The sequence below is a fragment of the Diadema antillarum genome, unplaced genomic scaffold, assembly GCF_040938485.1.
Source record: "Diadema antillarum isolate AM-2024a unplaced genomic scaffold, OU_Dant_1.0 seq00001134_RagTag, whole genome shotgun sequence".
Lineage (NCBI taxonomy): Eukaryota > Metazoa > Echinodermata > Echinoidea > Diadematoida > Diadematidae > Diadema > Diadema antillarum.
Window position 1 is genome coordinate 284,956 of NW_027271946.1, and position 24,723 is coordinate 309,678.

The window sequence follows — 24,723 nt, forward strand, 5'->3', positions numbered from 1 at the left end:
ACGCACAGCTTTATAAAACAGGGCCCTGGATCACTTCCTGTGGCGCTGTTGCGTATTAGTCCAGCTAGGATCAGCTAGGACGCCTGCTGACGTAGCGGCCTTAACAATATCTTTATGAGAGATATAAACAGATTCATGTCTTTAAGATGATATTTAATACATTACATAAGCGGAAAATAATGAATATAATTGCATTAGCTTTACTTGACAACACCAGAATCGCGAAAGCAAAAGCGATTATTTGGAGTTGCCAGGTGAGCGATATGTCCAACGACGAACTTGCCAACATTCAAATTGTCATCATTTTCTCAACTAATTCTCTATACTTTTCTCCACATTGTGTAAGTCTTTGCTCTTAATATTCATTTAAATTCTCCTCCTCAGTGTCTTACTGTATGAATGATGTTTACAGAACTCCTTGGCAACTTTTGCCCCTTTAATCTTTCCTCGTGCATTTTCTTCTTTTTTAAGTTTTAGCATCTCCGTCGTCTCTCATACTCTTGTTCTATTTTCTGAGTGCGAAGTTGATATTTCCGATTATGTACAGAATATGATACCCATTAATAACTTTGGTCTGTGAATACATTTCAATTCCTTAAATAATTACAAAATAAAGCTCGACGCATCACCAGAGAAATTAGACCGGCAGATCCAAGTAACCATGGTAACGGAGTCATGGTGATGATGATACTCATTCTGCTCTATTCGCAGGCAGTGATCGGTTGGTCGGCTGGTCGTTATGGGGGGCATGTAACCCCATGGAAACTCCTTCAACGAGTGTCCAGCGACAAGGTATTCCAGTTCGGTGTTCATAATAATCATGTGAGCGTATTGGAGCTCACAGGGGGGCTAACAATCCACCGCGAATGGGTAGAGTTCGTCGCCCGACAAACAGGCGGCGAACTTGCCGAACCGCGTGCAGCGACCCGACCTTCGCACTGTGACCTGGTACTCGAAGAAGCACGGCGATGTCGGTTGCGATGTGCCGAACCGCGACGATGACCCAAATCGTGTCGACGTCGTCGATCGCTTGATCCTGTGCGCGTTCCTCATAGCTGACTTGAGAATGGCTAGCAGGTCCTGTAGGTGACAGTAAACGTAGAGAAAATCGTATCATTTTGTTTAGTACATTGTACATACTACATCGAATACGCATAATTATGTATATTACATAATTATAGATATATCACAATTTCGCCTCTGGTTTTGTTCTTCCCGTGATACGAGATAGGTATCCTGGAGACACTCGCTATATCAAAGTAAACCTTCATTAATGACATGGTTTGGGGAATAAGACAAATTTGATCGACTTCAGAATAAAATACCGATGGCTGATTGCCGCAATATTTCCCCCACTGTCGCAGCCAAGAGTCCTACAGATTACACCCATGCATGTTGGGACCTCGTTCGCGCCTCTGATTTTCAGTAGGTCTGTGAAGTTTTGCTCGTTCTACAAGATAACAAAATATGTGAAACTCTGCGTAGACCGTTTAATTGTATATAGACCAGTATTCAAAGCTGATTCTGCAAGTCCTCCTGAAAAAGACTTCTTTGTTCTTCTTACAAGTGCATGTTATTCTGGTACAAGAGCAATCAGTGCCCTCCAGTAATTTTTCAGGAAAATTTTACTGACTAAATGGTCGAATCTGGAGATACCTTCGATTAGGGTATTGGGAATGATGGTATTATCGATATCAGTTATAAGTATACTGATTATGTTGATATTGAGTCGATACGTCCATGTGCATCTATTTCTTGTGAAGTCCGTGAAGAATCATCATTCAGAACGTGCGCGCACGCACCTTAACGCACACACACACACACACACACAATACACACCACGTGATCTCACATCCATATTCAAGACAACGCGTACAACTGACGTATTATTCATCGGAAAGATAGCTTTTCTTCAAGCAGGGGGGGGGGGGAGGAGGGGGTAGAAACTTCCGCAGTTGCCGTCCAGGAAGGATGAGGCATCGGACGGCCTAAGGATGAGCCATCTGTTGGGGAAGGTCTGGTCAACATGTCAACATGACAAGCCCTGAGCAGTTGGCGTCCAGTTCGTGATTCACCCGTCAATGAAATCAAATCTCCCTGCCAACAACTGTCCGTGCTTTAAACCGAATCTCCGCCAAAGCTTAGTAATCTCTCAAAAGGTACTGTCAGAGTCTCTTGGTTTTTTTTTTCCCGAAAAGGTCATCGAAATTTCCACTAAGTTTCGTCTTCAGGTGGAAAATCGCGTCAGAATGACTCTTGCCAAATTCTGCATCACAGTGCACCCAGTCAGAAATGAGACTGCCCTTTTATGGAAATCAGTTTCAGGCCGTGATCGATGTCTGAATTTCTGCTGAAAAAGCGGCGAGTTATTCAGCATCTCTATCGTGTCATCTTTTCTGCCGTGCTAAGCGAGGAATTAGCCGGTCATATCGCATTTATCATTCTGGGTTGAAATGTGCAGAGGCTCTATATTATAGGTAGCACGCCGGTATGAACTTACAGATTTCCTAGAAAGGTAATACCGACGTAATTTCCACAGCGGTCTGGCGTAATTGAAGATGACATTATCAATAATTGTGAAGAACATTGGCAAAGAACAGTGCGATGTAATGGTGCCGTATCATTGCCAAACTCGGAGTATTCAATTTGAAATGGTTGCATGTTAACTTGCTCTGGTTGTGGGATGTTGAAGATGAGGGTATTAATTCATTTTCGAGGGAATCTCGATGCATGCCATCCATATCAACACAGTGTTCTCGCTGCGAATCGCACAAGCCTGTAGCTGCCATTAAGGGCCTGTTTTGTACAATGTGTCCATGTCATTTTGAAGTGCTGGTCTCTGAAGGGTTAGGGAACTCTAGTTCCATCCTACCATACAGCTAGAGATCGTACAAAAACGTGTCACGTCTACGATTCGCCACCTGCTCATGGTACGTCTATTGCGTCTGCGGCTTGGATTGCAACAGGCCTCGCAGGATACCTCGTATTAGGAACCCAATTTGATATATCATTGGTGGCCGCAGGATGCTGCGCTGCCAGGAAAATACAATGCAATTATCCTAATTGCATTTCTTCCACATACAAGGTCCAAAAGAGGAGGATCTGTCAGGCTTTAACCACAGATTTGATATCAGAAAGGACCTGTCTCTCTATGTTCTTGTATTCAGACAAGGTGAAGCATTCATTGAACGCCCATCTCGCGTGGATTGGTGGTGAGGCCAGTTAGGATCAGTCACGACTGATATTTGAAGAGGGAGGTGATATGTCCAGATTTTGACAAAAGCTCTCCTAAGAACAAGACTTTGAACAGATATATTATATTACTCCTTTAACCCGAAATTTTATTTATGGGTGTACCGGATAAAAAAGGGTGCCTCCTTTACCAGTACACCAGGACAACCCAATTCACTCATAGATCACGTACGGGGTGATTACAGTACCGCCGTAATTGATCATTGGGTTGATCCCTTTTAATGTGATTTAATGCAGCTAAGTGTCATTCCATACCTCTCCATCGTTGAACAGAATATTAGTCAGAATGACGTTCGACTGCGTGCATTGTGGCGTCACAGAAGGGACCAAGCGATATCATGGCTGCTGACCTTTGCTTGAACCGTCCCGAATTCTGAGCCGCGACAGATTCATCAAGAGTATAGAAACCAGCGTGAGAGTCGCAGGGCAAAAGCATGGAATAGTGTTCAAATGAAAATGTATGAAATGAGCAGCTAGCTTCCTTTCTCACAGGCAATTTCTTTTTTTTTTTTCAAAATGAGAACTTTTTTTTTCCCTTTCTTTTTTTTTAAAGGAGGAAGGATTTGAGAGACGATGGTTAGTCGACCCCTCGCCGAGGCTGCTCACTGTGCGATCGTGCTCACAAAGACACATCTCCAACCCTTCGCCTACTGCTCCCAATTAAGTGCCATCAGTCGCTGACAAACCCTCTCCGCTGGCTGTCTGGCTCGATCTCCCCTCGCTCATTATGGCAAAAAGTTTGTGAGAAGGAGCTTCCTATGCCAAACGTCTGTGGTCTGGCGTCTAAAAGATGATAGAGTACCCTCCTTCAATATTCTCTGCATTTTCTTTTCTCTTCCCTTGCCACAGCTGCAACTAAACGTTATTACTTTTTTTTTCGGGGAGAAAAAAAAAAACATACCTAGGTTTGACATAATCGATTACCGTACAATAAGTTGAAAAACAATTTGTTTTTTTTTTTGTCTCCCTCTCTTATTGGGAAAAAGTCTTTTTATTTCTGCTGAAATACATGTAGATTTCAAAAATATGTTCACTCATATTGGGGGGGGGGGATCCAAAGAATATGTTGCAAGCTTGTCGAAGTACATGTCGGAAAGAAAGCTGAAATTGAATGGGCATCGTCTAATTTTATATTTGCCAAGATCAAACAAGAAACAAAAATCTTTATCGTTTCGTTAGTTACTTTATTTACCAGTAGGGGAACAGGTGGTTCTTGTTCAAAATGCGTCATATACACAAAAAATAGGTACGACAACGGAAAGAAAGCATCATACAAGTAACGAGAAATGACTTCGGTGAATATTGACGAGAGAAAAAAAAAATGTTGTTTGTTGACGAAATAGATATTCAAATTCGCATAGTTTGCAAACGCCCACCAGATGTTGCGTGACAACAACATTTGTTTGACAGGAAAATGTAAAGTAAAACTTTTTTTCCCTTTTCTGGTCATATCAGTTCATGTTTTGTTTTTTTCTATGACTGCGGGAAATGAACCTGTTCATTGAATGTCTGTGAACTTTCTTTTCGTTTTCTGTTCTCATATATTTCTATAAAAGAAATGATTAAGATAACTTAATTTCTATTGGCGGTCCCTTGTTATTATAAGCAAATGGATGTATACCTTCTTCCAGAAAAAAAAAAATGTATGAAACGGGAAGGTGTGAAAACAATGTCATTGTTCCCCCTCGGTATACCTATGTCCTCTCTTTGCTATGTCATAAAGTTTTAAAAAAGCATGAACTCGAGCTCTTGCAAACACTATTATATTCACTCAGAGAATGTGGCAACACGTTACCATGGCAATAATCACCATGATGGGCACGTGGATGGGGTACACGATGCATTCCTCCTCCCCTCTACAGTTCCTCATGGTCACGCCATTTTCGTTTACACAGTTGACTGGAGGTTTATCATGACTTTCTGGCAGTTCTTAATTTTGTCTCGGTGGTAGACGCTAGCCAAAGACAACACATTTGGGTCACAATGTGGGTCGGGAATATAGTTTATTAGGTCGGCGAAATGAGTTACTCGGCTGGAGCACACCGAGCCGCATTCGCCGCCGTCTCCTACTCCTCCTCCTCCTCTTCCTCCTCCTCTTCCTCCTCCTCTTCATTCTTGTGGCTCATCACCTGGGCAGAGATCGCCTCGTTCGCCGGAGACCAATCAGGTGCAGTAATCACATACCTCGTTAACCTTTTCAAAACCAAGGACGTCTTTTCACGGCAACCTATAAACGATTCCTATCGATGTGTGCTTTTACGCCAAGAAGTTAATCCTATCCCATGCACTGATGAAGAAATATTGGGTTAAGGGCAGGACCCCTCTTCGGCTATTCCTCCACAAGTTGCTCTTTATTTGATTTTCTTAAAGATTCCCACATATACGAAAGTGGGACATAATTAAAATCTCAGCAAAGGCTACATGCTTTTTTCTTCATATTCTAAGGATGCGGGCCCATATGCTGAACCTCCCACGCCCATCATCTAGAAATGTCATTTATGTTTGCACTGGTTTCTGATAGTATTCTTCGATTCAAATGCTGCGGCACTGTTTTTATTCATGTATTTATTTTGTCTGTCTGTGTTTGCACAAACTTCTGATCTGAGAGAGTTTTGAACTACTTTTACGTCGTCACCTGCCATATTGGAGATGGTGGCTATAGAACTGTTCTGGGAGAGCGTGTAAAACTAGATTCCATACATTTTACGTCATTCTAAGTCAGAGTTTTATCAAACTTCCTCCATTCATCCCCCTTCTCTAATTTTACCCGCCTCATTCCTGTAAGTCCACTTGTCGTGAGTAAATTGCACTTCAATATGTAATGTCTTAGTAGTAACTTACGTGGCTAGATTAAGTTTTGTGTCTCCTTAAATGTGGGAATTTGTGCTCAAATCGCAATCACGCAAATTCCATAAGTAATCCTTTTTTGTGCTAATAAGTGAAATGTGCACAAATTCAACAAACGTACCAATGGAAAAGAAATCAGTGGCATACGGAGGGTTAAGACAGCCATAACACGATTTCACTGCCTCATTCCCCTTGTCCTTTATTCCGAATGAAACAAAACTAATATAATAAACATTGCCTCTTATAATATCGACCTGGCCGTCATCTCAGTCTGTGACGGACCAACGCTCTTAAAGGGCAAGTCCACCTTCATAGATATGTGGATTGAGTGAATGCAGCAATATTAGTAGAACACATCAGTGAGAGTTTGATGAAAATCGGACAATCCGTTTAAACGTTATGAATTTTTGAAGTTTCTGCTCAGTCCCTGCTGGATGAGAAGACTAGTACAGCTTGTGATGTCACATGACATGTGTAGAACGATATAAGGAAAATATAAGGAAAATCCACCCTATTTTCACTTTTCTCGCATAATACTAAGAACGCTTGATTTGCCTCTTTCAGAAGGCAGGGGGAATAATACGTCAGTGACAAGTCAAGGAAATGTACACTTTTTTCAAAACATAAAATTTTGTGAAATTCTCTTTATATTTTTGTTATATCGTTCTACGCATGTGACATCATACACTGTAGTAGTCTTCTCATCCAGCAGTGAATGCGCAGATACTTATAGGAATGCATAACTTTTGAACGGATTGTCCGATTTCCCCAAACTTTCAGTGATGTATTCTACTAATAATCATTGCGCCATTCACTTAATTCACATGTATATGGAGGTGAACTTGTTCTTTAAGTGACACATATGGACAGGATAGACATTGCCCCAAACTCTACACGTGTCAAACATGTGGGCACATCCGGCTTGAGGTTAAAGGTTACAATCACAGCTCATCAATACCCGCCTGTTCTCCCTCGCGTCTCGTTTAAATCAGGCAGCAATTGTCAATATCGACGACTAGAAAAGTCCCAATGGGGAGCTATTATTGGAGTTTATTATTCCGAATGAACCGAAAATCAAATAAAGAATTTTGAAAGAATAAGGTGAATGACTGAATGAAAAGAAATATTAACACCATTTCAATTCATATGAATTATCGCAGTTGAACAGCTGAAAAGCCCTCATAATCAGATTAGAAAGACTTCGTGATTTAATACCAGTAGTTCCTCGTTTTCTCAACAAAACAAAAATCCTATGAGATAGGTGTCTTGGACAATAGTCCATAAAAGCATCTCCCATGGGACATTGCATTACATAATATATTTCATTTGTGTGTGTGTGTGTGTGTGTGTGTGTTTTATGCAGAGAATTCCATGTAAGAGTCATCATTGTTCTGCCAACCAAGACGCCTACCTTGACCAGCCCATCGATAATTGTCTTGCCCACAAAGGTCAAAAACCGCCATCTTGAGCAAAGCGCTTACAGTTTAGAGATTGATTTCTATCACATCACCACTTGTCTTCAAAACGACTGTGCCATTCGAGTTGATTCTGCTTCATGACAAAAGTAATAGTACTTAGAATTGACTGTCTGACCGATCGTCAACAATTGGGGCCCGCCATTGCAGACGAGTAAATTCAACGGTCCGTTCCGTTTGGTCAGCCACTACAGAGGAATTCTTCCGAGACGACTCTGGTAACAATTGTAATTTCACACTACCTGCTGGCAGATGAACCAATGATATAAAGCTTATTGCAAAAAGAAAATATTAAATTTGGACTTACACTTTTATTTTCCAAAACTTCTCTCATGTTGGGGATGATGATAAAAGGCGTGTCGTCTTGGTCTAAGGCCACAAACTTGAAACCGTCGGGGAACGCGGTATCGTCATCCTCCTCGGCAAGTGACAGCGCCGTCGGCGTACTGTTCTCCGCTGTGACGAACTGGTCCTCGCTACCTGCATGACCGTGAGCTAACGACGATGACGACGATGCTGCTACAGATGATGATGATAATGAAGGGGATGAGGGGATGTGATGAGGTCGTCTGTCGAAGTGTGCTCCCCTGTGTCTGGCGAGACCTGCCGAGGCGAGATGGATGGCGGGCAGGAAGAGGATGGCGCTCAGGCCGAGAAAAATCCACTGGCAGCACATCGTTGTCGAGATCATATCGACAAAGACAGATTGTCGACTGTTCTTTCCTGTCCAGCTGCTACCTTTGGACTGGAATGTTACCAACTGATCCGCGGTACGGGACGAGGTCTTAGAGATCCGAAATCGAGCCCTGCGAAAATGTGCGAGAGATAAAAACACATTGACATGGTGTTGTAAAAATACCGCGCCAGACATATAATTATACTAGTAAATCTCTATTAAGCTGCCCTCGACGAGCCAAATATTCCTGGCGTTTGGTGTCGGGTTTCAAAACCACCAGGTGTGTGGATTGGGGAAACCCGGATATTATCACAAACACGGAGACCTCTTCACTGCAACCACAGATTGCACATTAATCCCTTAAACCCTTTACTTTTTTAGACAAAAAAGGAGTTTTCATATTGAAATGGTCATGACTACGAGGACATTCATCTTACAATAAAGTTGTCTAATATTCAGATGAAACGCTATAGGGCCACCGTATGCACTACAGTATCTTACATGTACCTAGAATTCTAAATATTCAGTATACATATTGCAGAATGCTAATGTTTACGAGACCTGTTTCCTTATCACTGTTCTCTACAGACAGCTTGTAGACTAGTGGGAAAACGAATCAATTGTTTGAGAAACTTTCACGTTCGCGTTCCAGTTTAGGAAGAGGGCAGATAAATCATAGAGGACTCCGATCATATTTTTAGACCTTAGCGAATATTTGTGGTGAGACGACAGCAGCAGACTGTAGTCACGTGTTGACCTCACGTACTGCCCGACTAGCATACAGTCGCCCTGTGATCCGTATCGCGTCTTTAACGCCGCCGTCTCCGTTACCATGGAAACAAGGTTTGCTGATACGCATCACGTTCACCCTGTAACATTCCTCCCAGCGGCAAACTACATTCAAGCTTCCAGAGAGTGCTGTCCGTATAATCACAGCCGTGCTAGTTGATAAGATAGCCACACAATAAAAGAGATGGGTTCTTCATCACCATTACATGAATTACATCCCTGCATTTTCATCGTTTCTTTATTCGAACAGGTCTGGAAGAGATACAGTATGCATGTGTGTGTGTGTGTGTGTGTGTGCTTGGGCGCGTGTGTGTGATGCAGAGAAACAGAAACAAGAGAGGAATGATAAGTCTTTAGATGTTTCTGTAGTACATTGTATATCGTGTCGCACAGGTTCTCTATACGAGGTATGTCATTGCATAGAGAAAGTGATGGCTTCCATGGAAACCTGGTGAATGGCTAAAGTTACTCCATTTCGTCTCGTCGAGGAATTCCAGGTGTGCTAAATATAGAAACCTGTTCCGAATACGTAGACTCGCGACGTGGGTATTTATGGAGCGATGCCGTGATATGCATACGGCATGTGATGCGGTGTAACTCAGACATACACGAAGACAGGAGGGTGCCAATGCACTTTTCTTTCTAACTTTGCCATTGATTTCAGAGCAGACAGCGGGATTGATTGGAATTCTGTGCCAATCACTACTGATGTCTGTCCTTGAGTTGGCAACATTATTAGGGGACGATTAAGCGACTATAACACGCATTATCACTTGTGCCGGCGCGCGGGGTCTGGGAAAGGGGAATCCGTCGGAACGCACGCACTCACACACGTCAATCATACCTTTCCCGGATCTCTTTATCTATTCTGTCTAAATTTGTTTTCACCAAACTTCTCGGTCGAGGTATGATAGGTCTTTAGGTCATGATACCTTAGGACATATCAGGACTGTCTTTCATAATTTCAGTTTGTATGTGTGTGTGTGTGTGTGTGTGTGTGTGTGTTCGTGTGAAGACACGAATGTTTTGCAATGAGCTTCTGCAAAAACGACGAGACAAAGAAATCACAATCACTTTGTGTACCACACGGTAAGACTGATCTTCGTAGAAAATCAATGGGTTTTGATTTAATCTCATTCAAGAGGTCCATTGCTTCATGGACCCACTCTTTAAATAAGCTATGCACCGAAAGTCCGGGTATAAAGCCGATTCGTGCCATGAGTACGTCGAAAATTATCGAAAAAATGTCGTTCTTCATTAGTCGCTTCATTCAGCTAGTGTTCCTGACTGGTTCAGCCTGCTACATACCGATTCTTAAAGACAGAAGCAGATTTGCTGACTAGACGCGAAAGCTCGCATATTATACGTAGTTGACTGATTGATTGTCGGTTCTTTTATTTCAGTCATTTCATATTATCTGGTAGTAACGTAGCTATACATCGTCGATTTTAGTGATGAAAATGGCGGCGACCATCATGCCAATGGATAGCGCCCTCTTGGATACAGTGTCCATGTCCCTTTAAACGACATTTGGCACACTAATTTGTAAAGATTAAACGTGGATACCAGAAGAAAAGGCTTTGCGGCAAAATAGCAAATAACTTTGCAAACTGTGATTAAGGATAGAGTAGGCAGAGGCAAAACCTACCAATCAAATAAATTCCACTGACCCCCCCCCCTTTTTTTTTTTTAAAGGGGAGATAGGCCTACATTGAAAATGTGCTTTCAAAAAGGGTTCTGTGACATTTGCTCCTGCGGCAATAGTATTGCTCCCATGCGATATCTGCACGCTAAGCGAAACATAAATTCTACCCACAGACATAATAACCCTAAACCTAATCCTCGCATCAAAATAAACCTCAAACCCTATCACAACCCTAACCCTATAAGACGCTGGAGAAAAGACGATCGGAGCAATTGCCGCAGGAGCAAATGTCGTGTCACCATCAAAAAGATACGTGACATTACATTCCTGATTACGTACAATAAAACATTAGATACTTGATGACAAGCAAGATTAAACTTTAAAGGGACACGGATCCCGGATTCGAAGAGGGCGCTATTGGGTGGTGTGATGATTGCCACCATCTGCATCACAATAAACAATAGCGCAATGAAATGCTAGTTATAGTCACTGTAAATGAACGTACAGTGTATAGTCTGCAGGCGTGTATTGCGTGATTCTGTAGATGGTATCGGCAGAATCATAACTTCGTATATTGTAGACACATATTGACCCACTCGATCAAACAATTCAATTCAATTCAGTTCAATTCATTTATTTTCATTCTTCTTCTTCTTTCTTTTTCAACAAAAACATAACACAAGATAGATCAAGTTTTACATCATAAACAAAGAACATTTGTCTTAATTAATAAATGGTATCAATAAACATAGGAGCGCAGACGTCCATTCTTCAGACGTCCATTCTTCCTGTCTGTGCCATTTTCTTAACTGCCTGTTGAGTCCATATCAGTCTGGCAGATCGAAAAGTGCTAGAAAGTTGTAAAAATTCTCACACATCCTCTCTTGGCTAAATAAATCACCAGGAAAAATATGGGGAAAACACAAGAGAACCCATGACACTTGAGGTTCTCCCTGGACGGGGCCTATACTAAAAGAATATCACGTGGCCCTAGCTGTTAGAGAACGGCGAGAACTCTCCTTCATGAAAAGAAGACCGTTGCATTTGCCCCCCCCCCCTCTCTCTCTCTCTCTATTTATCTCTGCTAATTACCCTGTGTTTAATGTTTCTATGATAATTATGAGCGAGACGGCAAGATCAGGATTCTCCTCGTGACCCGTTCGCCAAATGGCTTTCGCTACCACGAACGTTTACTTTTATGCATTTTGCTTGTATACTTGTTGGCCGCTGACGAAGCGAAAAATGGACGAGAAATTACGGGAGCTTGCCCATATTTCAAGCAAGAATCGTTGGTGGGGTCGGAAGGACTTTTTGTTTTCGTTTTGTTTTTACATGCATGCGGTTTGAACTATTCACCCAATATTAAGTACACAAATACTTGCCCTATCCCTCTCTTCATCTACTACAACAGGCATAACTCTCTCGAATTTATTCATGAGGAATGTACGTGGTATAGACACTTGTCCAGACAACTCATGGAAGGAAAGTTGGGAGGGGGGGGGGGTGGTTATCTGTTTTAAGGGACGTACATACTACAATGCACAACAATGGCAGAATTTAGTGAACACAGAGTTTAAGTTTTTCAGTACTTGTTCGCACACAATATCAATGCCAGTTTGAGCTGGCCAAACCAGGAGATTTGAAAAACATAGAAAAGGAAAAATAACAACAACAAGTAAACAACGATCAACACAGTCATGTATTGAAGTTCGGGCATAATGTACTCATACAACGAAAATTTTTCATCATTACAATTGCAGCTATAGCGTAATGCAGTATGAATAATGACGTTCTAATGGTGAAGCGCAACCCGTCGGAAGTCGTATTGGTAACGTCACTGCGACTTGTGTGATGATTTTGTAAGTGCATTTGACTCATTAAAGTTCGGATTAATTCTTAAACCTCTGTACAGGAGTAATGTTACCCTACAAACTACACAGTATGTTCATGAAAGGTATGTTCATCTTTATATATGGAGCCGCCAAGGATGGATCAATGTGTCTGATGTTGCATCTTAAGAGAAAAAGAGAGTTGATATATTCATATGTCATATTCTGGATGGACAATACTGACGCATGCACCATGAAAATGCGCGCAACCAAGTCATGGTCACGTGACCAGGCCAGCACACGTAAGGTCCGTTGTGGACGGTATGATGAATCTCTCAGAGTTTATCAAAAACCTGCCTTATGAACTTCGCCCCAAACTTTCGCTGATCTGCGTTTTGGGTTTGTTTTTGTTTTTCCATCTCATCGACTCTGTGAAGACAGCTTGCCTCATCAATTCTCATCGTCTTCTACATGAGAGGATTCACATTTCGTTGACATTTACGTCACCATGTACTAATGAGCTTGTTTTTCAAATATTGCATAAACGCGGACTAGAGGTTTCTTTTACGTTTTCTCTTAATGAAGTTTCTCTTAATGTGGTTCTACATCTATGACAGAAATGTCACGGTGACACGATCCTACATTTCTATTCTGCACAGATGCTAAGTAAATCAAAACTACTCTTCTAGAAGACTTTTGCAACAAGTCAATAGAGAATAATTGCTGGCGGTAGTGAGGAACTCAAGTCCTCGGTGCAATTATCATCATCTTCATGTAGAAGAGATGAAACTCGTAAATGCCAAGGATACAGCTTTCAAGTCTCCCGAAATGTGCATGGAACGAATTTGTTCTCTGAAATGAAAAACAAGATTGAAATACCAGCGATGAACATGAGTATATCAGTAAGGGCCGCTCTATATGACTGGTACTGCATATATAAAGTTGGAAGCCAATCATGTTAGCCAGTCATATCATGTAAAGCACGTAGACGAAGCTTGAAAAAAGAAATTCACGTGCGTGCTGAAAGATACACAACAATGAATCACGGAAGCATCAAAAGCACTTCATCAAACCTGTAGCATGTCAGTTTGCACACTATGGCCGGTGAAACCATGAATTTCGTAATAGTGACAAGCACTTAAAGTTGACATTGAAAGAAAGATGGGGGAAAGAAAGCATCTGCCATTTCTTTCATATCACGTATGTTACATAAAAATACCGGATCAATCAGCTACGGTAGGCTCTAAATCCGCCCTACACCCCTTTCGCAAAAGAGAATTCGTGATCTCCAATACGTGATGCGCGCCTGTTCCTGGCGACATCCCACAACTAATCCCCGGCGGATGATTCAAGAATCTTATTTCCTTTGAAGTTTTAGACAGCTTCCGGAAATTTGCGGTAATTTGGGGGAATGGAAGAGAGGTACATCACCTTCTGTCAATATCTGTTTCGCTTAAAGCTCACGGCAAATTCTGATAAGGTAGCTTTTACTGAGCTAAAGTATCGTTCTAAATCGTGGATTACTCTCTTATACCTGTATAGTGCCATGCCTTATGTGTACGTCATTTGAGAGTAAGCTTTCAATTACAAACTCACACCGCAAACATACTACAGGCCAGCCTGTCGACCTGTTAAACGGAATGCTACGAATAAATATTATTGCTTCTGATGTTTGTGCTTTTTGTGTCCTCGTTTTCTTTTGACCTAACAAATTCTATCAGAAAGTATTTTTGTTGAATACAAAATTCGTGGCCCAATGACTAAGAAATTACAATGTAGCTCCTTTATGTTCGAAAAATCAGTTTTATTTCATCATTGGTATAAATATATACAGTGTATATACAGGTAGACAAAATAGGCAATTCACTGTGCTAACATGCTATTTTTGGATTCTTTTTTTTTTATCTCTTTCGCATACAATCGGGATGGGTGGGGGACGGGGTTGCAAAAATGATCCTATTCCGACTTGGTCTGTGGGTTCACTGACACATTTTTCGATATTTCTTTTCAGCATCTGATTCACGCCACGGGTGATAGAAGCAACATAACACTTCTTCACTCTCTTCTTGAATGCACAACATGCAGTTTTGGAATACCTTTACGGAGTCATGCAAGGAAAAACAAAAAGAACTGCGAGGTGTTCTTGGCCCGAAAAAAACTGGGAATACGAGAAGGCTCTAATGCACTTTCGTATCCAAGTGACTATTTTAAGGTCCGCCTCACGAAAATGAGTCGAAATTGAACATTATAGTATACGGCATCAAATCACTGTTAGCATGAATTTGAACCACATCGACACGGAATGTGTCTATTCCGGCTTCGTAATTTGACATCGTCGCTCAGTCCTATGGTTAGGGTCGATCGGTACGGTGTGTTCAGAGACATATAATACAGCTGTATACTAAATATATCTTTCAACCAATCGCGATCATGTGTTATCATACTGAGCGACAACTTCAACATAGTTATATGTCACTCTTGAAATGTCTTGCACAATCTGGATGCATTAGCCTTGCCATGGCGTGAAGATGGTGCAAATAAATCTCCGAATGTGAACTACAGTACATTATGTGTTACATCAAAACAATGCTATACTGATCAAGAGCACTATGTGCTGAGAATACGACACGCAAACCAGATTTGGTTTAAATCTGCTAAAGATCTAGCTTGCCAGGAGGACAATACTGTCTGGAAGCCAAACTACCTTCAACCATCTCTCAGCCACACTCTGTGTAGAAACCGTATGACAGTTGATTCGACCCTTGCAACAGTTGTATCCGGGTACTAAAATATTCTCTGGGAACTCGTCCAATAACCACCTTGCCAGAATACTACGGATTAAACCACTAAAGAGTACTTTTATGACCTTTTTGCTAATGACAGGCAAATCGCGGTAGCAATGAAACGAGTCTGGTCTGCTGATGGATTAATCTAGACTAAAACATCAACCGACTGAAGTCTTTAATACTCCAAAGGCCGAATGATTGTAAAACGGTTACGCCATTGTTGCTGTTGCTCTGTCGTAGTCAAATACATTGTGTCAAACAACGTGCTTTTTTTCAGAAATACAATGTGCAGATTTCGTATTGTACATGGCCGCATTTTTTTATGAATTATTTTTATCGCACATGGAGATCTAGCGTATAAAAAGCCGCGGCTTCATGCGATAACCACAGAATGTGAAGGACAAACAGGATAGTGGTAAAGCGAGATATTGTAGTGATGAGAGTTGAGCAAATAAAAAAATAATCGGCAATATGGGGGGAAAACAGGATTTAGATTTCTCGAGATCACAAACTTTATCTTTCATGCAGGATTTAAAAGCATGCAGAGAGAGTAAATCCCAAATGTAAACCATTGTATTACTAGTCTTGAATTCAGTCGCCATCTGGATGCGGGCACGTGAGAGGCTGGGAACGGTACAGGGCTAACACCTGTAAATAAAATGGAATGTCCCAGACCCCTTCACAAATTCGTACCAAAGATACCGAAATAAATGAAGAAAAAAAATAATTAAAAACAAAAATCAATAATGCAGTTTGGCATAAAACTGAATAGCTGCAGATATTGAGTATGAATTCCTCTACAAACTGCATTTTGGTTTGAAGATGAAAGCTTTTCTAATGGAATTTGAAGGGACTATAATTTCATTGGGTGCATGTATACAGAAAATAAGAACTCGTAGTCTGGCTTTGCGGACCCTTGGACAGAGTTTGAGATGAAGAACCCGCCTTGGCAATTTGATGGATGACAGGGTATGGCTCACATATCCAGGTTAGTGAAAATGAAACACCTCATTTCTCCCAGCTATTTTAGAGAATTTTTTGAATTTTGAATTTTAACACACGTCTCTATGGGGAATTATTTACCTATGTGAGCCCTATAAAAAATAAAGAGTGCGCCCTCTATAGACTATGAAGTGCGTACCTCGGTCCCAAGTCCAGATAATCATTGACATGCGATGCGACTCGGCAGCCATGAACGTGTATCCGACAACCATGACTTCTTGATTCCGTCTGGAGAACTCTCTCCGATGTGTAGTCTTTGACACTAGACCACCGCGACCGTGCCAATAAGGAACAATGTTGATTGCCATGGTAACGTGGGTTACGAATATGAAATGTTACCAGTGACTACCTGGTATAAAAAAAAAAAAATATGTCATTAGCACAGCAAGACTTCCCTGACGAATGCCTGCTAGCTCTCTTTGAAACACAGACAGACAAAATTAGCAATCTGTCTTGCCTATAATACGCAACTTGAGGCCATTCATCACTGCGGTAAGAAGCTTTAAGAAAGCGTTAAGTCTGTTTAAAAAAAAATAAACAACAAGCAAACAAAACAAAACCAGCACCCCCCCCCCCAAAAAAAAAACAAAAAAAAAACAAAAAAAACATTGTTGTAAATATTCTTCGCCTATGCTTCTCCGTGAAAGGCTGCTGTGAGTTTACTTCGATTTCCGAGGGGTTCTTTTTCAACTTCTTAGATAAATATAATATTATATAAATATTACAGAAATGAATAGATTTGCGTTAATCTGATTTACAACAAATGATCCAGCCCCCCCCCCCCCCACAATTTTTTAATCTTATTTTCAAGATTGTTGTCGACTTCTTGTTGTTATAGGTGAAAGTCTTCTTTTTTAATAACGTCAGGGCTCCTTGCCTCAGGACACAAGCTCCGGTGGGAATCGTAATCACACTGATCCGTGTACGCAGTATTGCATCCAAAGACGCAACGAGCAGACAGCATAACACCGTTGCCATGGTTTCACGTAAAACGGTGGGCAAACGCACACACCTACCATGTCGATTGTCTCGAGTGAAACACCCTCGTGTCTTGAATAGTGAGACGCGACTCATCTCGACACAGTTTACGACGGAAAATCCAACAGACTGGCCATAATCAAAGCCTAGCATTCCAGGCGGTAATATACTTCGATTTTCCACACCTACTCACGATATTAAGTATTGACTTTGCCTTCAATTGGTCAACTGTTGGGGTGTGGTGGGATGGATTATGTGGTTCCATCTCATTACGAGAAGGTACTGTGTAATCCGCTTTAATGATAAGAAAGAAAAAACATACAATGAAAAGAGCACCTTGATGGGGGAAGGGGAAGGGGAGCCCCCCCCCCCCCCCCCCCCCCCGTGACCACAATTCATCTAGTCGGAAGGATTCGATTAGCCCATTGTGCGGTCGATTTAAAAAAAAAAAAATGCAACAATGTTGACTTGTATCACGCGCCATTCAAATTACTGCCATGTGCCGACATGTGCGTGCGTGGCGGTTTGCCATAGGGAGGAGGCCCGGGTTCAGCAGACGATCATAGGAAGACGAAAGAGTACCGCTGGAGTACAATGTACCAACCATCATGGCAACCATTCAATGTATTGACAACTCAACGTTGTGTGTAACAGTTCGCAGAGTGTGGTGCGTAGATATGTAAGATCCATCGCAAAATATTCCACATTTCTCAATAATTCTCGTTTTCCTCGTTTTTTAGAGTTCGAGGAATATGCAACGTTCCTTCCAGCAAATTGTGTTCCCTGTCATCAGTTATCGGCTTATGTGAGGTGTAGCACGCTTGATTGTCTGTTGTTGGTCTGTGACTTAAAATGCTTGATTCAATTTGGTCGTGCATTCATCAATACAAGAACGGTCGCCTCCTCCTGTTTCAAACAGTATCTGTATTGCATGTGCACAAACGTGACATATAGACGAGTATGGTAAGGGGCTGTACTCATTCCTAAATTTGAGGGTGCGACGAAGTTGCAACGGGTAAATCATTTAATTTCATTACTACGTATTAAATCACCTCGCATATATTGATGGATTTTAATCACAGACAAACAACCACTCACGTTTTTGACGTCACACAGTGGTACGACTTCACGAGTTGTGCAGCACGTACTGCCCGTATTCCCTCAAAGAAAGTACAAAAAGGGGCAAGAAAAACATGCCTTATTTTATTTTTTGATAAGTGACGAGCGACAATCACGCTTAGCCTACGTGATAAATTGAAGCAATCCGGGCCAGATGTGTTTTCCCCCCGTGTTTTCGGCAAGTCATCTCTAGCGTAGAAAACAAGGGAGGGGTTTGCAAGACTAGCACGTCTGGGGCCGTTTTCTCACATCGCGACGCAGTTGCCATGGCAATAATCGATTATAAAATACGATCAAATTTCTTATGTGGTCTTGGTGATCACTCAGGCGGCTGTTGTGAGCATACAGGACAGAAGCTTATACTTGAAGAACGTGCGGACAATTATTTACAGCTTGAAATACATCCACCCGTACCAACAATCAGCGATTTATAATAAATGAGCGATGTCTGAAACCACAAAGTTGTCGCCAAACGTTGAGGTTGTAAAGCCAATTGACACAAAAGATATAGGCCTATAAATTACCTCACAGCGGTATGATTTTTTTGCGACAATCATATTCCGTAGGCGATATCGATGGGGGCTTAATATTTGATAAGTTCACATCGATACGTCTAGACGTTCGTTCTTTCTCTCACACTATTAGTACTCTTTTGATTGTTGGTGGAAGAACTAATTTGGGGCAGTGAAGCAGTCCTTCAAGTGAACCACAAATATTGGACGTTTTGAATGATTTCTCAGTTTGCTTCGCAATTTTACCGTGCACAACATTATTTACCCCCCCCCCACTCTCTCTCTCTCTCTTCGCACAAAAACCAGTATGCTGCTCATCTCTCTGATACACACTACATCTTTCCAATCACGTAATCATCTTGCAAAGTAGCCTGATAGTGATACAATCGAGAACGCTGTGGCTTCTTGGGCATTTAAAACCCAGTGCACGTAAAATAAAGAATTTGTATTTTGTTCTCCTTTATATTTTGGTCTCCCATAATTTTCCCTAAAAGTATTCAGAACCCAATGGCTACAGAGAGAGAGAGAGAGAAAGAGAGAGGGGGGTGGGGGGGGGGGGGGGGGGGTCTTTTCAATGACCAGTGCCAAACACTAACATTTTCATCAGCTTGAAATACTTGTTGAGCAAAGTCAAATGAAAAGTTTGAATGCAAAAACCGATAAATACATTTCAGTCAACTGGAGATATTTGGGACTGAAGTTGCTGAAAAACAAAGGAAATTATTTAAATATAATGTTCTACCAATTTTGATTTCTTTTTCCAAAACATTTTTCCCAAATATATCATTGAAAAGATTTTGATTTTTCTCTTTTTGACGATGACCTTACTTTAGAAACTTTGAAAATGGCGTTTTATCTGTTTCCATTTTCCGTTTTCACTCTTCACTATTTCTTCGAAAGTTTATTTGCATGTCAGGAGGAGTATGTAATCAGCAAGTGACTAGGTTAATAATGGCTAAAAGTACCTAATCGTTGAATTCTACTATACGGATTATACTGGTGTGTACTGGTATATGTGTATCACCCTCATGTATTTTAAAGTAAATGTCCTCACATCAAGTTTTATATTATTTTCTTTGAATAGTTGTACGTTATGCAGCTGACTTTGCTTGCTGCAGGAGTCACTTTGCCAGGTTCCTTGCAGAGTTGAGATATATGGATAACTTTAAACAATCATATTGATGAAATTGTGTTTCTCGTCAAAGCTAGCCTCCACTCATACACCCCTGCTTACAAACACAAACACAAACACACACACACAAACACACACACACACGCACACACACACACACACACACACACGTGTGTGCGTGTGCATAAATGTGCTAAATGCACTTGTAGGTCATTTCACTACCACTATTATGACTTTTACACTACCGGTAAATTTCTGACTGGAAAAAGCTCCTTCGTACACAAAATGAACTCAGGATTTTTCAATGCTCCTTTCTTTTTCTTTTTTCTTTCCTTCTTTATATCTCTCTCGCTTCAATCCGTCCTATGATACCACGGACAAACTTCTTAATCAGTACTATGGAATATAAATTTCCTTAAACCATTTAGCTTAAACACTGAAATTTCCCGCAAATTTGCGGATCCTCCGGGTCGTGTTAATGAAAATGCATGGTATCGTAAAGAGGTCTCGTTATCGGGAGTATCTGTGTGAAATCATAGGCCTATAACAATAGTTGCATTCATGACATCATTATTCATATTTTTGCCGTGGGCAATGTTTCAAACTTTAAGTCGGTTCGCCCAGAACTATTATACTGCTATTGATTTACTAGTTCATTGGACTTCTTGAACTGATAAACACATACCGACTTTGGGGTAAAAACTTACAAATTCCACTCAAATAATCATCCGATTCCCCCCCCCCCCCCCGTATTTTTAGGCTTGTTCATGCTACATTTGGACTGACATCCAATCTTTGCTAATAGATTCCGAAAAAGTGCACTATAGGCCCTACAGTTGGATTCAGGGTATATCACCATTCACAAATAAAAGGTATTACTAGTATACCGCACATCCTCGCAACACAGAAATCCCCAAAAAGCACCAAAATTGATCAAAAACAGTTGCAACATCATTTACCAATTGATGTAGAGTAGCACAACGCAGACATTATACAGACGAAATGAAGCGTTTATTTACAGTGAATGAATAGTTGTCACAGTGAAAGATGAACATACTCAGTAATCTAAATCAAAGATACACACTCACCCACTCGGTATCGTGATAACGCACAAGTCTATCGTGGAACGGAACAGAGCAGAGCCACGTGGGTTTTTGTTGACCAACAAATACACGCGTGATCGGTGCACAAGCCGGGTTTTTTCTTCGCTTCGCACACGAGTTCCTCTTTTTGAAGTGAGTCGGTTGCAAGATCGTCTCTACTAAAACTGCTGCAAGCCAGTCAAAGTCGGAAAAAGTTGTAGATGCTCTGTCGTAAACAAGCGGACACTGCTGAGCACATTTACTGGACATGAATCGCCTCTCCTCGATGAAATTCAGTGAAATTGTGTGTGGCCTACGTCAGGAGCAAGAAGAATTTATCAGCGATGATAATCACCTGGGCGGAGCTTTCATTGACTTGCCGGCAGTTCCGCTCCACCAATCAGAGGAAAGCGCGCGCAGAGTGCGAGTAAAGGGGCGGGACCAGTCATTGAAAGTTTGTTTTGATGACTGTCGGATAACAAGAAAAAAAAAAGAGAAGAGAGATTATCGTACGCCCGCATGGAGTTAGGTGACTCTCTGTTTAGTCTGGGTTTTTACTACGAGTGAGTGTGTGTGCGTGCGTGCGTTGTTGTGTTGAGTGTGTAGGGCCTCGCAGTGTAAACATTGCCGTGGAAGGGTGGGGCAGAATTATTGGGAGCCTAACACTATTGAACGTCGAGGAAGATCGAAGTTTCAGTCAAAATAAACAATGACAGGATCGCTGAGTAGTTCAGGACTCCCACAGTAGAGTCCCCGTTCACGTCCGACTTTAATACAATACGCCTTGCACCAGAGAACCTTTCTTGACAAGCGTCTATCACTGACCATTTATTTTTAGTGGAAAAATGAGCAAAGAAAATGGGATTCAATCGGGAGCCCCGTGGAATCCCATTTTCTTTGCTCATTTTTCCACTAATACTGAAAATGAAATCATGGTTTAAACCAGGGACAAAAAACCATGGAGCGCCAAGTGTCGCACGGAATATTTCATTACGAAATCAGTCTTTTCGTCAATGAAATGATTATTTTGTAACGAAATGAAAGCATTTTGTAACTAAATGAACGTTTCGTCCACGAAATTATAATTTCGTTGACGAAACGGTCATTTTGTCGACGTAATGACAAATTTCGTCACGAAATTTTCCGTGCGACACTTGGCGCTCCATGGTTTTTGTCCATGGTTTAAACCATGGTTTCATTTGTACCACCTTCGTGAATTCGGGCCAATGGGTACCAAGAGGCGTTGAGAGCTATACGGTGGAGAACCCGATTCCCTTTCAACTTGGCAAGAGTCAGTGGCCTACGCTTTCCTTTTGCGTCCACCCTCTTGGCTTGAAGCCAATACCGATTCAAGGTTTATCAAAGGGGTTACTACAATTATTTCAATCATCCCACTTTATCTTGAGAAATTACTCAAGGGTCGCCCAGGGGGCGGTCAGCATATCACTTTTTTGTTCTCTCTCTCCCTCTCTCTCAATCTCTCTCTCTCTCTCTCTTCTTTTCGTGGGTGATCCGACCTCTGCTGTTTGACGTTTTTCCCCGTGTATTTTTCGTTTTCCTCTCATAACTTCCTATTTCTTTCCAATCTTTATGCGTTGATATAAGAAAGCGCGCGTGAAATCTTTTGGCGCGGTCTCTTCCGCCGCGAATGTAAATAATATTTCAAACGTCGTGTGATGCACATTGCAGGTACCGTATAAATAACTCATACCCGGATATGATATCCGTTTCTTGTTGTTCCGTTTCGCCATATGCCTGGACAAATGTTATCACTCAAATCGATATTATTTGCGACGATTCAGCTGACATTTTTTTTTTCTGTTCCTTATGAAAAAAAAAAAGAAAACAGGCAGAAACACTCCCCTGTATGGCAAGCAATTACGATGCATTATCACGCATTGATTTACCACCCACCCCCTGAGACTGATCGTTCACGTCATCGGGGCAGTGATGGTGTACGGGAACGTGATGGCGTGCTCAAACGGACAATTTGAAAGAAGTGAATCTGCCGGGCATGTTTAAACAAAATGGCCAGGGTGGACAGGAGTAGGCTGTCTATACTCACCTGAAAAACACCCTCAATTCACTCAATCAAAATTGTAATTAAACTGACGTCAAAAGAGTGATATTTTTATCGCATTGCCGCGTACCACGGTTCCTTTATTGAATTGAATTGAATGTGTTTTGATATTTACACAAGTCGCTTTTACACAATGTACTAACGTCAGGTCAGCGTTGTTGGTTCTAGTTATCCAGATCTACTATTTCCTGTTATGATCTTTGGGCCAAAATAAATCAAATAATTACATAGGCCGCCAAAATAGCTTATGATGCACACATAGATTATTTCGAGAAATTTGCAGATGGGGGAAAAATGAACTATTCCCTCTGAGTGAATTTGTACAAAGATCCTTACCTGTACAGGACATGAACCTCGCCGGTCATCAATCCCCTGTGTAAAGTATACAACTCTGCAGTATTATGACGTTCAGTTGATCAAATAAAAGGTCAATTGGATAAACGATATCAAAACTCCCAAAATACGTTTGTGGATGTGAGTAGGTGACGAAATCAATTGCCTCGCATCATCGTCATCATTAGGAAAATATTAAACTCACTTTCATCACCATGGTGATTAACGCTACTACTAAAAATCATGATTATGATGAGAATAATGTTAAATGTGGAAGTAATTATGATGATGTTACATATGCTTTATCCAGTCATTATCATCAATGTAATAACGATGGTGATAATAATCCAGTGTTTTATCATGTTTATGTACACAGGGCTCCCCTGGAAAGCAGTTGAGAAACTGAGGGGACTACCCTGTTTAAATATGACGGAATAAATATGACGGAATAAATGATAATGGTGAAAGTAGTGGTAAAAGAGTGTTTCATCATTATTATTTAAAACTTTTTCATTTTTCATCATCATTCTCGTATCAATCATTCCTCCTATCTTGCCACTGAAACATGTGCGCAAAACTTGTGCTGATTTGTTATCGTGCGGCAGGTAAAGAAAAAGAATTAAGTATAAGGGCTTATTAGCCTCGTCCCAACTCGCAAGTACCAATTAATCAAGCATCTCATCCAAATCACAATTATCGACATGAAGCAAGGGGACTTGGTTGTTATCAAGGCGTATCATCACACGATCTTCTTGGTTTGATGATACAAAAAAAAAAAAAAATATGGAGAAAGAAATTAAGGCATCGGTTCATTTCTTCTACCGAGACAGTCGATGTGTGGTGTACGCGAACCAATGATGTATGCCGTCTATGACACAAAAGAGGAAAGTCCTTGGAAAGAGAATGTGAATGAGCATTGACTGCTCGCGTAAAACATCAAAGAAAACGAAATTCACTTGTGATTCTTCTAAAAACCAATGATGATGATATCTTACCCTGCCCATGCATATAGGGGTTTTGAGTGTTCTCTTAGCTCCTTTGAATCGGCCGGATGTTCCGGTGGGGGGGGGGGGGGGGGGGGGGGGGAGGGAAAGAAAAACTGATATCACAAAGTATAATGTCTTTGCTCGCAATGTTGATAGAATACTGCTTGCGGCATTCATTCAAAGCTATCGCTAGACAGAGA

The 24,723-nt window shown here is 41.3% G+C and overlaps 1 protein-coding gene across 1 annotated transcript; it reads right to left on the bottom strand.

Annotated features, from left to right (window-relative positions):
* Positions 1 to 849: 849 nt before the first annotated feature.
* Positions 850 to 21,383, bottom strand: LOC139744072 (uncharacterized). Its single transcript, XM_071654528.1, has 3 exons — positions 21,131 to 21,383; positions 7,882 to 8,380; positions 850 to 1,080 (listed from the first exon to the last, which is right to left on the bottom strand). Exons 2-3 carry the CDS (start codon positions 8,263 to 8,265, stop codon positions 850 to 852), a joined length of 615 nt encoding a protein of 204 aa, XP_071510629.1. The 5' UTR covers positions 8,266 to 8,380; positions 21,131 to 21,383.
* Between the last annotated feature and the right edge of the window lie 3,340 nt (positions 21,384 to 24,723).